This window comes from Oryctolagus cuniculus, chromosome 14, assembly GCF_964237555.1.
Source record: "Oryctolagus cuniculus chromosome 14, mOryCun1.1, whole genome shotgun sequence".
NCBI lineage: Eukaryota > Metazoa > Chordata > Mammalia > Lagomorpha > Leporidae > Oryctolagus > Oryctolagus cuniculus.
In genome coordinates, this window is record NC_091445.1 from 39,158,102 (window position 1) to 39,171,900 (window position 13,799).

A 13,799-nucleotide genomic window follows, 5' to 3' on the forward strand; every position below is an offset into this window, starting at 1 on the left:
TAAGTGTCTGTTTTTATCCCAAGTTCTTGCCCCCACAGATTAGGAATTCAAAACAGAGGCATCAATACTGTGTGCAAGTGAGAGCAGGATTTATTTAAATGTGACAGAGTGAATATATAGTCACGTGAGAGTATGGGCAGCCCCCCACAGAGAACTTGTAAGGAAAAAGGGCACAGAACAGAGAGGAGACAGGATACAAACTCACAGCCAGACCGAATTTATTCAAAGAAAATAAACTCGCAAAGGTCGACCAACTGCCAGCATGCACACAGACCGAACAGGTGGCAGAGGGCTCAGCCCCCAGCAGGCTGGGCCTTTTAAGGTGGGCTAGGAGTGGGGGTCGGGGGCGGTAGGTGGAGGTGAGCTTACCCATACAGCTTCTTCGTTTGGCTCACCGGCATCTGAACCTGGGGAGGAAGGCAGGGCAGGGAGGGGGGGCGGCTGGAGAACAATAGGATGTAAGACTGAACTGGTCTCTTGAAAGAAGTCAGGGGTAACAAGAACCTAAATGGCTGAGGCTATGTCCTTGTTCCATCAGAGCTACCCATCATGAATGTGTTAGAGTTGTCTAGGAGGAGAGAGCGTGGAAGAAGGCCAGGGAAGGACCTAGAACCAAAAAAGCAGACAGGTGCTTCCAACTGCCGCAGCCACTTTTATGGAGCAGCGGGTGCTACCCTAACTGGTTATACAAATGGGTGAACTTCAGCAGGCATGAGGCATGGTGCTCCTCATGGGGCCTAACTCCCACGTGGCCACACAGCATCTCCTCCTTCCTGGGCCTAGCTGAGACACAACTGCACGTGGAAAAGCAGGTGAAATGGATGGACAGGAAAGGGGTGGAGTTACAACATGGGGCTAGAAGCAGAAAGTGTCAGGAACATCTTCTGGCTCCTCTGCTCCTACCTAATTTTCCCGCCTAGCTCCCCATGTCCCGTCTAGTCTTCTCTTCTTTACACATATGGATATATATATATATACACCTTTACACACACAGGAGGCCAGCCAGTCCTCCAGGCCTGGAGCGCTCTTATCTGTAGATTCACCCAACGTTCAGAAAAAATATTTTTGTCTGTGCTGAACATGGACAACCTTTTTTCCAATTGTCATTATTTGCTACACAATACAAGACTATTTACCTTGTATTAAGTATTATATAAGTAATATAGAGATTACTTACAGGGTACAGGAGAATGTGACCAGGCTGTATGCAAATACTAAGCCATTTGTGTAAGGGAAGTGCTGTCCATGGATTTTGGTATCTGTGATGTGGGATAAATAAGCTAGAAGTTCATTTAGGATTGTTGAGCTGGAAGTCATAAGCCCCATACTATCCTCCTACTTGTCAATCAAAATGTCCCTTTCCCAGGATGCACCTGCTTCATCTAGGACCCATGAAGACATCATGAAAATATGGATATTGAGCTCCATGTAGAACAGATAGAGGTGCCATACAATTCCCAGGTGGCGTCACCCTGGAGGTACACTACCCCGAACTCACAGAAGAGACCAGCAACTGGGAGGGATCTCTCTCTGCCACAGACCACAGCAGGAGGGCTGCCAGGCACCCGCTCTGTCTCCCCTCCCCCACCTCTTCTCCTTTCTGGCAAATCTTCTGGCCCACTGCCCACTCATGACCGGTATTTCTCCGTGTGGGTCCACCCATGCTCTTGTGTGTGTGTGTGTGTGTGTGTATGCATGTTCTGTTTCTCACCTGTTAAATAAACCACATCACTTTGTGTACCTTACGCATGAGTTCCTGGAGTAAAACGAATCAATATCCCCTCACAAATGTCTCTGAGGGATCCTGGAATCAATCCTGTGCAGACACCAAGGGATAACTGCAGATAAATGAGGTTTTATTTACAAAACTGATAACACTCGATACGTTAAGTATTGTTTTGTCGCTCAGAAAATCATCATAAAACATTTTCTAAAATGGTTATTTGACTTTTCGTGTCTGAATAGTATCCTATCACATGAATGTACCTCAACTTACTTAACAAGTCCTCTGTATCTGTGCGTCGCTGGTTAAAATTAGCCAGAGGCCGCTCAGCACAGGACAGTGAATTCCCCGGAGACAAGAGTGGATGTGAGGGAACGGGCTTAGTCAAGAGGGCACTTAGGGAAGAGTAGCCTCTTTAGTCCCAAAAGTGCTCTTTGCCATTTGCAGGCTAGCAGGAGGATTTTTTTTTTTGTCCATTTAAAAAATTTGTATAAAGAGAACAACTCTTTTGTATTTCATATATACAATTTTTTTTGAAACAATAGATTTATTTATTTATTCAAAGGCAGAGTTACACAGAGAGAGAAGGAGAGGCAGAGAGAGAGAGAGAGAGAGAGAGAGAGAGAGAGGTCTTCCATCCGATGGTTCACTCCCCAATTGCCTGCAATGGCCGGAGCTGCACCTATCCAAAGCCAGGATCCAGGAGCTTCTTCCAGGTCTCCCACATGGGTGCAGGGGTCCAAGGACTTGGGCCATCTTCCTCTGCTTTCCCAAGCCACAGCAGAGAGCTGGATCAGAAGTGGATCAGCCGGGTCTCGAACTGGTGCCCATATGGGATGCCGGCACTGCAGGTAGCCGTTTTACCCACTATGCCACAGAGCTGGCCGCAATAAATAAATCTTTTTTTAAAAAATGATGTTTTCCCCCACTGGCTGCTCTGAAAAGCCATCTTTGCATTGTTCCCGGGCGGCAGCCGCCGCCTCCGCGGACTCCGGCAGCTTTGTCGCCAGAGTCCCCGAACGCCCGCTTTCTCTCGAGTCCGCTGCCTCGGATCCCCGGCGTGCCCCACCATGTCCGACGCGGCCGTGGACACCAGCTCCGAGATCACCACCAAGGACTTGAAGGAGAAGAAGGAAGTGGTGGAGGAGGCGGAGAATGGGAGAGACGCCCCCGCCAACGGCAACGCCAATGAGGAGAACGGGGAGCAGGAGGAGGACAATGAGGTAGACGAGGAAGAGGAGGAAGATGGCGAGGAGGAAGAGGGCGATGGTGAGGAAGAGGACGGAGACGAAGATGAGGAGGCCGAGGCAGCTACAGGCAAGCGGGCAGCTGAGGATGACGAGGAGGACGACGTCGACACCAAGAAGCACAAGACCGACGAGGATGACTAGACAGCAAGACAGGAGAAGGCAACCGTGAACCGGAGGCCCCGTGACCTTCCACCCTCACTCCCGTCTCCCACAACGTGGTCACCTCCGAGTAGAGGCCGCCCGCGCCCCTGCGGACGCAGCGCTCACGCCCACAAACCCAGTGAATTCGCAAGAGCGGAGGGACAGCACCAAACTCCAGGCCCTGCTTTCTTTCTTAAAAGTACTTTAAAAAGGAAAATTTGTTTGTATTTTTTATTTACATTTTATATTTTTGTACATATTGTTAGGGGTCAGTCATTTTTAATGATCTTGGATGACCAGACCAGCCTTCGAGCGTCCTCTGTCCTACTTCTGACTTTGCTTGTGGTGTGACCATGTTCATTCTAATCTCAAAGGAGAAAAAAAACCTTGTAAAAAAAAGCAAAAACGACAACAAAAAAACAATCTTATTCCAAGCATTCCAGTAACTTTTTTTGTGTATGTACTTAGCTGTACTATAAGTAGTTGGTTTGTATAAGATGGTTAAAAAGGCCAAAGATAAAAGGTTTCTTTTTTTCCTTTTTTTTGTCTATGAAGTTGCTGTTTATTTATTTATTTTTTTTTGGCCTGTTTGATGTATGTGTGAAACAATGTTGTCCAACAATAAACCGGAATTTTATTTTGCTGAGTTGCTCTAAAAAAAATGATGTTTTACCTAATACTTGTTTTATAAATGTTTACCTATTTACTGATTTCTATTTTGCTCATGTTTTATGTCACCAAACATTTCTAATTTTTATATATTAAAATCCGCCATTCTTGTTCTTCCTTCCTTTTTTTTTTTTTTTAAGATTTTATTTATTTATTTGAGAGGCAGAGTTACAGACAGTGAGAGGGAGAGACAGAGAGAAAGGTCTTCCTTCCATTGGTTCACTCCCCAATTGGCTGCAACGGCTGGAGCTGCACCAATCCAAAGCCAGGAGCCAGAAGCTTCTTCCCAGTCTCCCAAATGGGCGCAGGGGCCCAAGCACTTGGGCCATCTTCTACTGCTTTCCCAGGCCCATAGCAGAGAGAAGCTGGGACTCGAACCGGAGCCTATATGGGAGCAGCTGGGACTCGAACCAGCGCCCATATGGGATGACAGCACCGCAGGCCAGGATTAACCCACTGAGCCACGGCGCCGGCCTCTGTCTTTCCTTTTCTACCTTACATGGTCTTTCCCTTCTTGACTCCAAATTATATTTATACAATTTTATTTTTTATCTTTTCTTATGGTTCAATATGTCTGTTTAATTCTTAATCTGCTGTGTACTTACTTTGGGATATGTCATGGGGTAGAGAAGCCTGCTGAATTGGTTCCCTGGTGATGAGCCCATCTCTGCAAAGTCATTTCCGGCTTGTCTGCTTCTTCCCCTCTGGTTTAAATGGATCCTTTGTGGCACACTAACCATAAAATATATATGCAAAGTCTACTGGTGAACTTGTAAGGCTTCTCTACAATGTATTTTCTTTTTGTCTATTTTCCCACCAGTACAAATATTTGAGCTCTGCTGACTTGATGAATGTGCTCAACACGTGGTGGTGACAGACACCTTGTTACTCTTATTTTCTCAACTGTTACCACTGTGCTCACTGTTTACCCTCCCAGAGAACCATGACAGCCAGAGAACCATGTTTAAATTAAAGAACAACGATTGGATTTTGATTGTAACTGTGTAATGGATTTTTAAGTTACTTTTTGGAGAATTGATGTTCCTCTAGTAGTGAGACATAATAGTCAGAAATACAGGTTCCATTTGGGCTGGTGCTTTTAAAGTTTTGTTATTTCGGGGCCAGCATTGTTAAGTCTGCGACACTGTTGTTCCCTTAAGGGCGCTGGTTCTAGTCCTGGCTGCTCCACCTGCGATCCAGCTCCCTGCTGGATGGAGAAGATGGCCCAAGTCCTTGAGTTCTTGCACACACGTTGGAGACCCTGTTGAAGCTCCTGGCTTGGGCCTGGCCCATTGTGGCAGTGTGGGGAAGTGAACCAGCAGGTGGAAGATCTTTCTCTCCCTCTCTGTCTGTAACTCTGCTTTTTTTTTTTTTTTTTTTTTTTTGACAGGCAGAGTGGACAGTGAGAGAGAGAGACAGAGAGAGAAAGGTCTTCCTTTTTGCCGCTGGTTCACCCTCCAATGGCCGCCGCTGCAGCCGGCGCACCGCGCTGATCCTGGCAGGAGCCAGGATCCAGGTGCTTTTCCTGGTCTCCCATGGGGTGCAGGGCCCAAGCACCTGGGCCATCCTCCACTGCACTCCCTGGCCATAGCAGAGAGCTGGCCTGGAAGAGGGGCAACCGGGACAGAATCCGGCGCCCCGACCGGGACTAGAACCCGGTGTGCCGGCGCCGCAAGGTGGAGGATTAGCCTATTGAGCCACGGCGCCGGCTTTGTAACTCTGCTTTTCAAATAAGTCAATACATCTTTTATAAAAGAAATAAGTCGAAACATCTTTTATAAAAGAAAAAAAAAGTTTTGGGATTTCCCTTGGTGCAAAGCAAGTTCCCTCCCACACTTGCTGAAGGTGCAGCTATGGAACCCCCAAACTCAGCACAGGGTGACAGAAAAAATATCTACTTCTTTGCAAAGTCAGAGCAAGGCAGCTATTGCCTAATCCCAGGGCTCCTCTTGGAGTTTGGAGAGAAGGTTCTTACAGATAAAAAACTAGGACTAGTGGTGTGTTCAGCTCATGTCCAAGTTCCTGAATTTTTCCAGGTGGTCAGTTGTCTCTCCCAATGTTTGGCCTCATTCATTTTTCTCATGTCTAATTGCTTTTTTTAATCATTTCTAGAATGATGTAAAACCTTAATGGTTAGCTTTCTTGCTAGTATTTCTAGCTAACATTCTTAAAGGGTTTGCAAACCGTGAGGCTCTGCTGATTGAAGAACTTAGGGATGAACCCACAGAACCCACGCAACAGCCCTTTGAGGCAGGTAGGAGTGGTAGGAGTGGTAGTGTTCTCATTTAAAGGGAAACGCACTGAGACACAGAGACCTGGAGTAACTCACCCAGGGTCACATGCGAGTGACTGGCAGACGAGACTTGAATCCAAGTGCCCCTGAGCAGAGTGGCTCTTTCCCACTGTGGATTGCAATAGCATACAGGTCGAAGGGCTCTAGTGGCCTTAGCACTATTTCTGGCATCTTGTGTTGCCAGCAGAGGGCAGCCACCATGGTGCTGCCCTGGCTCATTAAGAATAAGATTCCAGAAGAACAAAAGCACTTGACTGACAAGAGGCAAGGCTGGCCCATGCCACCACGGTCTGCAAGGTGATAGTGGAAGCCAGGGCTGCCACAAACAAGAACAAGCCAGACAGTCAACCAACAAGCTCATGGCTGCAGCCTAGGATCACAAGAGATTAAAGGCAGATGAGCAGAAAGTTGGTATCAGCCACTCCAGCGGAGTCACGATGGCTCCCGCAGTTTCCAGACATAAGCCAAGTCTCAGATCTACATCCAGTCACTTGAAGGAGTGCCCTTGTGGAGAACTCTACACTGCCAAGCAGTAGCGACTCCACTGCTCTTTCCCACAGCAACAGAGCTGTTTCCCTGAGCAAGCACACGCCAGGAAAGAAAGATAGCCGCCTGAGTTCTCACGGGCTGCTGGAGACAGGACCTGAGCAGATGATGGGAGCAAAGGGCCCAGAACACCCCTGGGGCCTCCCTCTTGTAGAGTCGCTGCTAGAGACCAGGTGCTGATGGAGTGTGTCTTACTGTAGATTCAGTGTTTGCAGGATCAGCCCTGTGGGCACTTCCCTAGTCCTTGGGTGCTTAACCTGGATGACTGTGTGCTTGTAGATTCTCACATTGGTTGCCTGTGCCCTAAAAGAAGGGCCCTGTGGTTGTTTATAAGTTATTGTCTCTCGGCTTCATCCCATCCCCCCACCCCACTTCTCTCACCTTCCTCTCCTCTCCCACCTGCCACACCCACACCCTCCTACGTGCTGTTCAGTGATGCTGAGGCTGGAGCTCTGCAAAGCACACTGCTGCCCTGCCAGCTGGCTGGATAACCAACTCCGCAACAGAGACGTGGGCTTCCTGCTTCTGCTCGCTGCCCGTTCCTATCAGCGTCACCCAGTCCTGCTTCTCACCTTGGCACTGGCACTGTGTTACAGTCACAGCGTGCGTCCAGTTTGCAGTTTTCCAACACTTCCAGACCTGCTCACTGCAGCATACAGAGACACCAGCACCAGCTGGCCAAGGCCTCCTCACCCTGGGGTGCCCAGCCCCAGGGTGCCCCTCATCCCAGCTCAGTCATAGGCATGAGCTGACAGTGGCCCCTTTCTGAGGTCCAACTTTCAGCTCCTGTTTCATGCACCTGCTGGGCGGGTATCCTAACTTCTTCCCTGTTCCCCTGCCTAGGCCCAAGAGGAGCAGCTGCTACCTGCAGTTTTCATCTCTAAGATAGCATAGTGTCCTCTCTTGGCCTTTCCTGTTTTCAGTTAACTACTGAGCAATTCTTTGCATGATGCTCTTTCTGTTAAAATTGCCCTCCTCTGCCACTGACGGGAAAGTCAGAAGCAACACTCTTCACAGGACGACTGGCAGAGATTGGAGCCCCCTCACGGACTCAAAGGAAGGGGCATCAGTTCACCAATCTGTCCTCAGAAAAAGTCAATAGGATCTGCTGGGGGTGGACTGCCCTAAAGCCACCCAAGAGCCAACCCCAGCGCCAGCTGCCATCCAGACATAGCATTGCCACCACGGTTCAGCACAGCCTCTGGCACCTGGTACGAGGTTCTCGATAGGAAAAAGCGTTCTTTTCAACCCTTACTGGACGGTTTGTCGTCACTCGGAACAGATGGGATCTCACAGTCACTGCTGTGGCCCCACGGCTAGGGCACCGTACAGCTGAGTGGGACCTGGACTATCTTCATGTTGCATAGAAAGTCTCAGAGCCTGACAACACAGACGTCGTCATCTAATCATGCGTGGGAGGCCAGAAAGTGGTAAGCAGAGTGGCTATGCTGGTCCGACACAGCTAGACCAGAGAGTGGGAGATAAACCTTGCAAATCTTGCTCAGTGAAGCACTTCGGGACCCTGGAACCTGAGACACACCAGCTCGTTCCCCCAAAGGAGGCGCCCGTGGGTATACTCTGCACCACCTCCCGCTAAGGACGTGGCACGCTGCTCAGTAGCCTTCTCCTAATTTTGGATATTGCGTCTACCACACGTGCGAACACTGCTCCAACTCATTCAGCAGTGAGTCAGAAGGCTTCCAGTTTAGGGTCGGTACTAGGATCAAATGTGCCTCCTGGTCCTAAATGCCTATGTTGAAGCCCTGATCCCCAGTATCTGAGAATGTGGCTTTGTTTGGAGACTGGTCCTTTAGAGGGGGGTCCTACTCCAGTCTGTGTCCTGTGCGAAGGTGGGATGTGAACACCAGGGACGCCATGCACAGAGCAGAGGCCACAGGAGCACACAGGGAAAGAGGCTACCCAGGTTTCAGCATTGCCAGGACCTTGACCTTAAACCCTCCAGCCTCCAGAACCAGAAGACACTGTTTTTAAAACCCCTACTCAGTGGCATTTTAAGGCCTCGTAAACCCACAGAGTGGGCCCAGAGAAGCGTGAGCTCTGTAGCTGGCCCAGGCACTTAGATTCCGTGACCCCAAAGACGCCAGGGTTCTATGCTCTCTAGAATCTTTGAGAAGCCTCACAGGAGAATCACAAGGCAGACTCTGCCGTGTCATCCGGAGCAGAGAGGTCTTCCCCACACTGACAGCAGCTCCCGTGCTACCGGGCCCTGGGGGTGGCTGGTACCCGAGCGTATCAAGTGACCAGGCACCCAGCACCACTCTCTATGAGTCGGCTGTTATCAGACCCACCAGGTCGGGAGGCTGCACGGAAAGCAATCTATCTAATCTGGGACTTCAATTGTTCAGAGGTAATGGTCTGGCTTATCCTACCAGGCAAGCAGGCTAAACCAGCAGAAATACCGGCCAAGGAAGAGAGGAATCTACAGATGGTGGAAGACAAGGGAGACGGCAGAGGAACATCTTGGGACAGACGGCGGACATGAGACTTCGGCCTTGTCTTTTTCCTTTTTCGTTTAATTGGTGACCTGGATGAAGTAGCGACAGGCTGGAATACACGTCACGTGGGACACGGGTGGCTCTGAGCCGCACAAGTCGTGGGCTGCAGGAGACGCTGTTAGCACCCTGCTCACCTCCAGCACCTTGGCACACACCAACCTCTCCCCGTCAGCACCTACATTGCTTGGCCTGCGGGTTTTCCTTGACCTTCAGGAAACTCTAGTCCTGTGCCTGACTGGCCAGATGCTTTGGATAAAGGGCAGCACGCCCCCAGCAGCAGCCTCTGGCTAACAGCAGATGGACGCTAGTGTACCAGCACCCCAGCTCACCCACCTCTGGAGCGGGATGGCACTGGGGCCCGTGTTTTATTAGACGGCCACTCGGAGTCCCCAGAAGGGCTAACTTCTGGTTACCTACAGCGGTAACTTGTGGAGAAAGCCCCCTTACTTGTAGCCTATTCCCCACGTGTCTACCAGGCGTTCTGCGATCCTCTCCAACATAAACGATTGGCTTTATTGTCTCACTGTCTGCTGCTGGAGGGACCCAAACTAAAATAAGACATAACGCCTATCAAAACAGAGACGATCTTTAATCATCAACGCGTTCCTGACCCCCCCCCCCCCACTGTGGTCCGCAATTCACCCCTCTTTTGCTTGCACAAAGACACAGTGGGCTGGGGGAAGTAATGGCAAGAGGGTTCTTTGGCCACTTAATGGATCAACGTGGCCAAGGGAGGCAACTACACCCTGTAATCTAATGGCTGCAAACCCTGGGTCTCTGCCTGAAGGAAGCAAGAGCAGAGACTGTTTCGTCTCTTAGATTTTTCATGTGTCACTGTGAACATGCTCTAAAACCCGGATATGCCATAAGGCATGCCTTCAATCTACTCCATTTGCCTCCTCCACTGGGATAATGAGCAGGGATTCCTCCAAGATTCTGGCATTTCTTATCCATCGGTGTTCCTCTTAGGCGCTGTTGTAAATTTCCACATTTTCTCTGTCTTCGTTTTCTGTGCCATCTGAGTTATTTTAGAGGAAGTGGAATGAGATTGCATGGTGGAGGTTGCTGGCTATGGCATATGATATTTTGACCCGAACGCCTGCAGTATTCCATGTCAGAATGATGAAATGTTAGCTGGAATTCCAAAGGTTCTTCCTGGAACGGAGCAGTCTTTCCCCACAGAGCCTCTGCAGACCCTTGCCGGCAGCATTAGTAAGTTGCATTGTAAAAAGTGCTGGAAACTCAAGTGCTCATCAGCAAGGTTCCCCCAATGATTCCCAGAAAAATTATCTGTGAGCTTGGAGAAAGAGAGCGAGGAGGGGGAAATGGAGAGGGGAGGGGAGGGAGGAGAAAAGGAGAAGGGGAGGAGCTACATTTCAAAGAGGATTTAAGTCCTAATTATTTCTCCAGAGACTGAATAAACTGGCCATTCCTTGAGGCTTGGAATATTTTAAGAAGAATTAAAAAACTATTTCATTTTATAGTCAGCATTCCCAACTATTTCATCCTGCAAGTGACGTTTTAATAGCCAAACAGTCACAGCACAGCCATAAATCCTGAAAACGTAAGGGGCCGCTTTTGGGCTGGGATATGAGTTGAGTGATTTCTCATTAGTTAAGTTCCATTATTATCTGGGTGACTCCTCGCAATAACAGCCTTGCTTTGTTCCCCCACCTTGTCCTATTTATCTTTGCCGACCCGCTGCCATTCACACTGTGACCCTGGGATAGGAGCCAGTCTGCCCTGAGCTGTGCAGCCAGTTACCCAGAGGGACCCCTGAGCTGGTGATCCACACTGGCCCTGCGAGCTGCCTCCCACAGCTACAGGACAGCCGCAATTCTGGGAGCTCTTTCTTTCTTTTCTTTTTTTCTTTTTCTTTTTTTTTTTTTTTTTTTTGGACAGGCAGAGTGGACAGTGAAAGAGAGAGACAGAAAGGTCTTCCTTTTTCTGTTGGTTCACTCCCCAATGGCCACTGCGGCCAGCGCACCATGCCAATCCGAAGCCAGGAGCCAGGTGCTTCGTCCTGGTCTCCCATGCAGGTGCAGGGCCCAAGGACTTGGGCCATCCTCCACTGTCTTCCCAGGCCACAGCAGAGAGCTGGACAGGAAGAGGAGAGACTGGGACAGAATCCAGCGCCCTGGGACTAGAACTGGGACTAGAACCCGGGTGCCGGCGTAGCAGGCGGAGGATTAACCTATTGAGCCGTGGCGCCGGCCAGGAGCTCTTTCTTTCATGAAAATTAAGAGAAAGGTAACCTAAGGTATCAGAGAAAAAGCAAAATGGAATCTAACCCTCTTTTAGCATCCCAAAGCCTTCCAGTGGAACTCTGAACAATGACTCCAGGGATGACAATATTGGTTTAAAGAATCAAACATGTACTCAGTGTGATGTGCCCAAAAGGTTCTAGGGAGTGGGAAGGCATGAGACCATATAAATGAGCCATGCCCCGCAAATGAAAGGCATGGCCCTGGGTACAGTGGGTTAAGCCGCCTCCTGCAATGCCAGCATCCCATATGAGTGCCAGTTTGAGTCCCTGTGGTTCAATTCCAATCCAGCTCCCTAATAATGCACCTGGGAAAGCAGTGGAGGACTGCCCAAGAACTTGGAGCCCTACATCCATGTGGGAGACCCAGATGAAGCTCCTGGTCCCTTCTTTTGGCTTGGCCCAGCTCCAGCCATGATAACCATCGGGGAGTGAACCAGTGAGCTTAAGATTCTCTCTCTCTCTCTCTCTCTCACTCTGCCTTTAAATAAATACATTCTTGTAAATTTTGAAAAGCATTGCCTTTTGTATATTTGAGTATGCAACATTGGGGTCCCTTAGATATCTGGTCCCCTTGAAACCCCTACTTGGTATTGCCTGGGGATGTGCTTTGAGATCATGTCATAATTCTGTCTTCTCACTCAATAAAACCTCACACAACTGTGTTTATTCCATTTTCATGAATATTCAGATGACCTGGAAAGGTCATTGCAAGCCCCAGCCTGGGATTCTCTCTTGGATGTCTGGAATAGGACCTAGGACTCTGCATTTTAAACAAATAAGGACCAAGTGTATCCTAAATTCTTCCTTTAAAAGTTCCAGTGAGTGTCTGGCTTTGGCCCAGCAGGTTAAGCTACTGCTTTTGACCTTGGCATCTCACATCAGAGGAGCACTGAGTTCAAGTCCCAGCTGCTCCACTTCCAATCCGGCTCCTTGCTAATGTGCCTAGGAAACTGGCAGAAGATGGCTTCAGTTCTTGGGCCCCTGCCACCCATGTGGGAGGAGAACAGGATGGAGTTCCAGCCCTGGCCATTACAGCCATTTTGGGAGTGAACCGGCAAATAGAAGATCTCTCTCTCTCTCAGTCTCTCCCTCTCTCCATGTCCCTCAACCTTTCAAATAAATACAATAAATATTTTTTGTTTGTTTATTTGTTTTTTATATGGTGAAAAAACATATATTTAGAATTAGCCAGCTGGACTCTGTTCAGATGATCCCAATTTTGTTGGCAACGTCCAGAGCATCATAGTCAGGAGCCAGCGCACACACGCCTTCTTCTCTCCGTCAGGGCTGATCAACGAAGGGCCAGCATTGTGGCATAGTAGGTTAAGTCTCAGCCTGTGGCACCAGCATCTCATATGGGCCCCGGTTCAAGTCCTGGCTGCTCTTCTTCCAATCCAGCTCTCTGCTATAGCCTGGGAAAGCAGTAGAAGATGGCCCAGGTCCTTGAGCCCCTGCACCTACATGGGAGACCTGGAAGAAGCTCCTGGCTCCTGGCTTCGGATCGGCCCAGCTCCAGCCCTTGCGGCCATCTGGGGAGTGAACTAGACCTTTCTCTCTGTCTCTCCCTTTCTCTATCTGTAACTCTACCCCTCAAATAAAGATAAAAAATTGAAAAAAAAAAAAGTTCCAATGAATAATGGGCAGGAGTTTGACCTATTGCTTAAACCACAGATTGGGACACCCACACCTCACATCTGAGTGCCCAAATACAAGTCCTGGTTCAGCCCCCAATTCCAGCTTCCAGCCAATGCGCAGCCCGATAGGCAGTGATTATGGCTCAAGGAGTTGGGTCCCTGCCACCCACAAACGTGGGCTGAGTTCTCAACTTCCAGGCTTCCAGGTTAGTATCTCTCTCTCTCCCTCTCCCCCGCCCCAACTCCTCTCCCTCTCTCCCTCTCCCTCCCCTCCCCCTCTTCCACTCTCTCCCCCTCTCCCTTCTCCTCCCCCTCCCCTTTCCCCTCTCCCTTCTCCTCCCCCTCCCCTTTCCCCTCTCCCTTCTCCTCCCCCTCCCCTTTTCTCTCTCCCTTCTCCTCCCCCTCCCCTTTTCTCTCTCCCTTCTCCTCCCCCTCCCCTTTTCTCTCTCCCTTCTCCTCCCCCTCCCCTTTCCCCTCTCCCTTCTCCTCCCCCTCCCCTTTCCCCTCTCCCTTCTCCTCCCACTCCCCTTTTCTCTCTCCCTTCTCCTCCCCCTCCCCTTTTCCCTCTCCCTTCTCCTGCCCCTCCCCTTCCCCCTCTCCCTCTCTGCCTAAGGGGAAAACAATTCCAATGAATAAAGGTTGAAATGGAAAAGCATGGTAAAATCTGACATTTCACCATAACTTAATATCACAATGGAACACAGACGCTCAACCGGAGCATCTGAGGTGTCAGAATGAGACAGACTAATCCAGCCCATAAG

General features: G+C 49.5%; 1 protein-coding gene across 1 annotated transcript; it reads left to right on the top strand.

Moving 5' to 3' along the window:
- The first annotated feature begins 2,668 nt into the window (after positions 1–2,668).
- On the top strand, positions 2,669–3,760 carry LOC100338350 (prothymosin alpha-like). Its single transcript, XM_017350626.3, has one exon. The coding sequence runs from the start codon at positions 2,794–2,796 to the stop codon at positions 3,112–3,114; it is 321 nt and encodes a 106-aa protein (XP_017206115.1). The 5' UTR covers positions 2,669–2,793; the 3' UTR covers positions 3,115–3,760.
- Positions 3,761–13,799: the final 10,039 nt, after the last annotated feature.

What these genes read in the sequence shown, in the direction of transcription:
- LOC100338350 (XM_017350626.3), top strand. Translation starts at nt 2,794, where the DNA reads ATGTCCGACGCGGCCGTGGACACCAGCTCCGAGATCACCACCAAGGAC.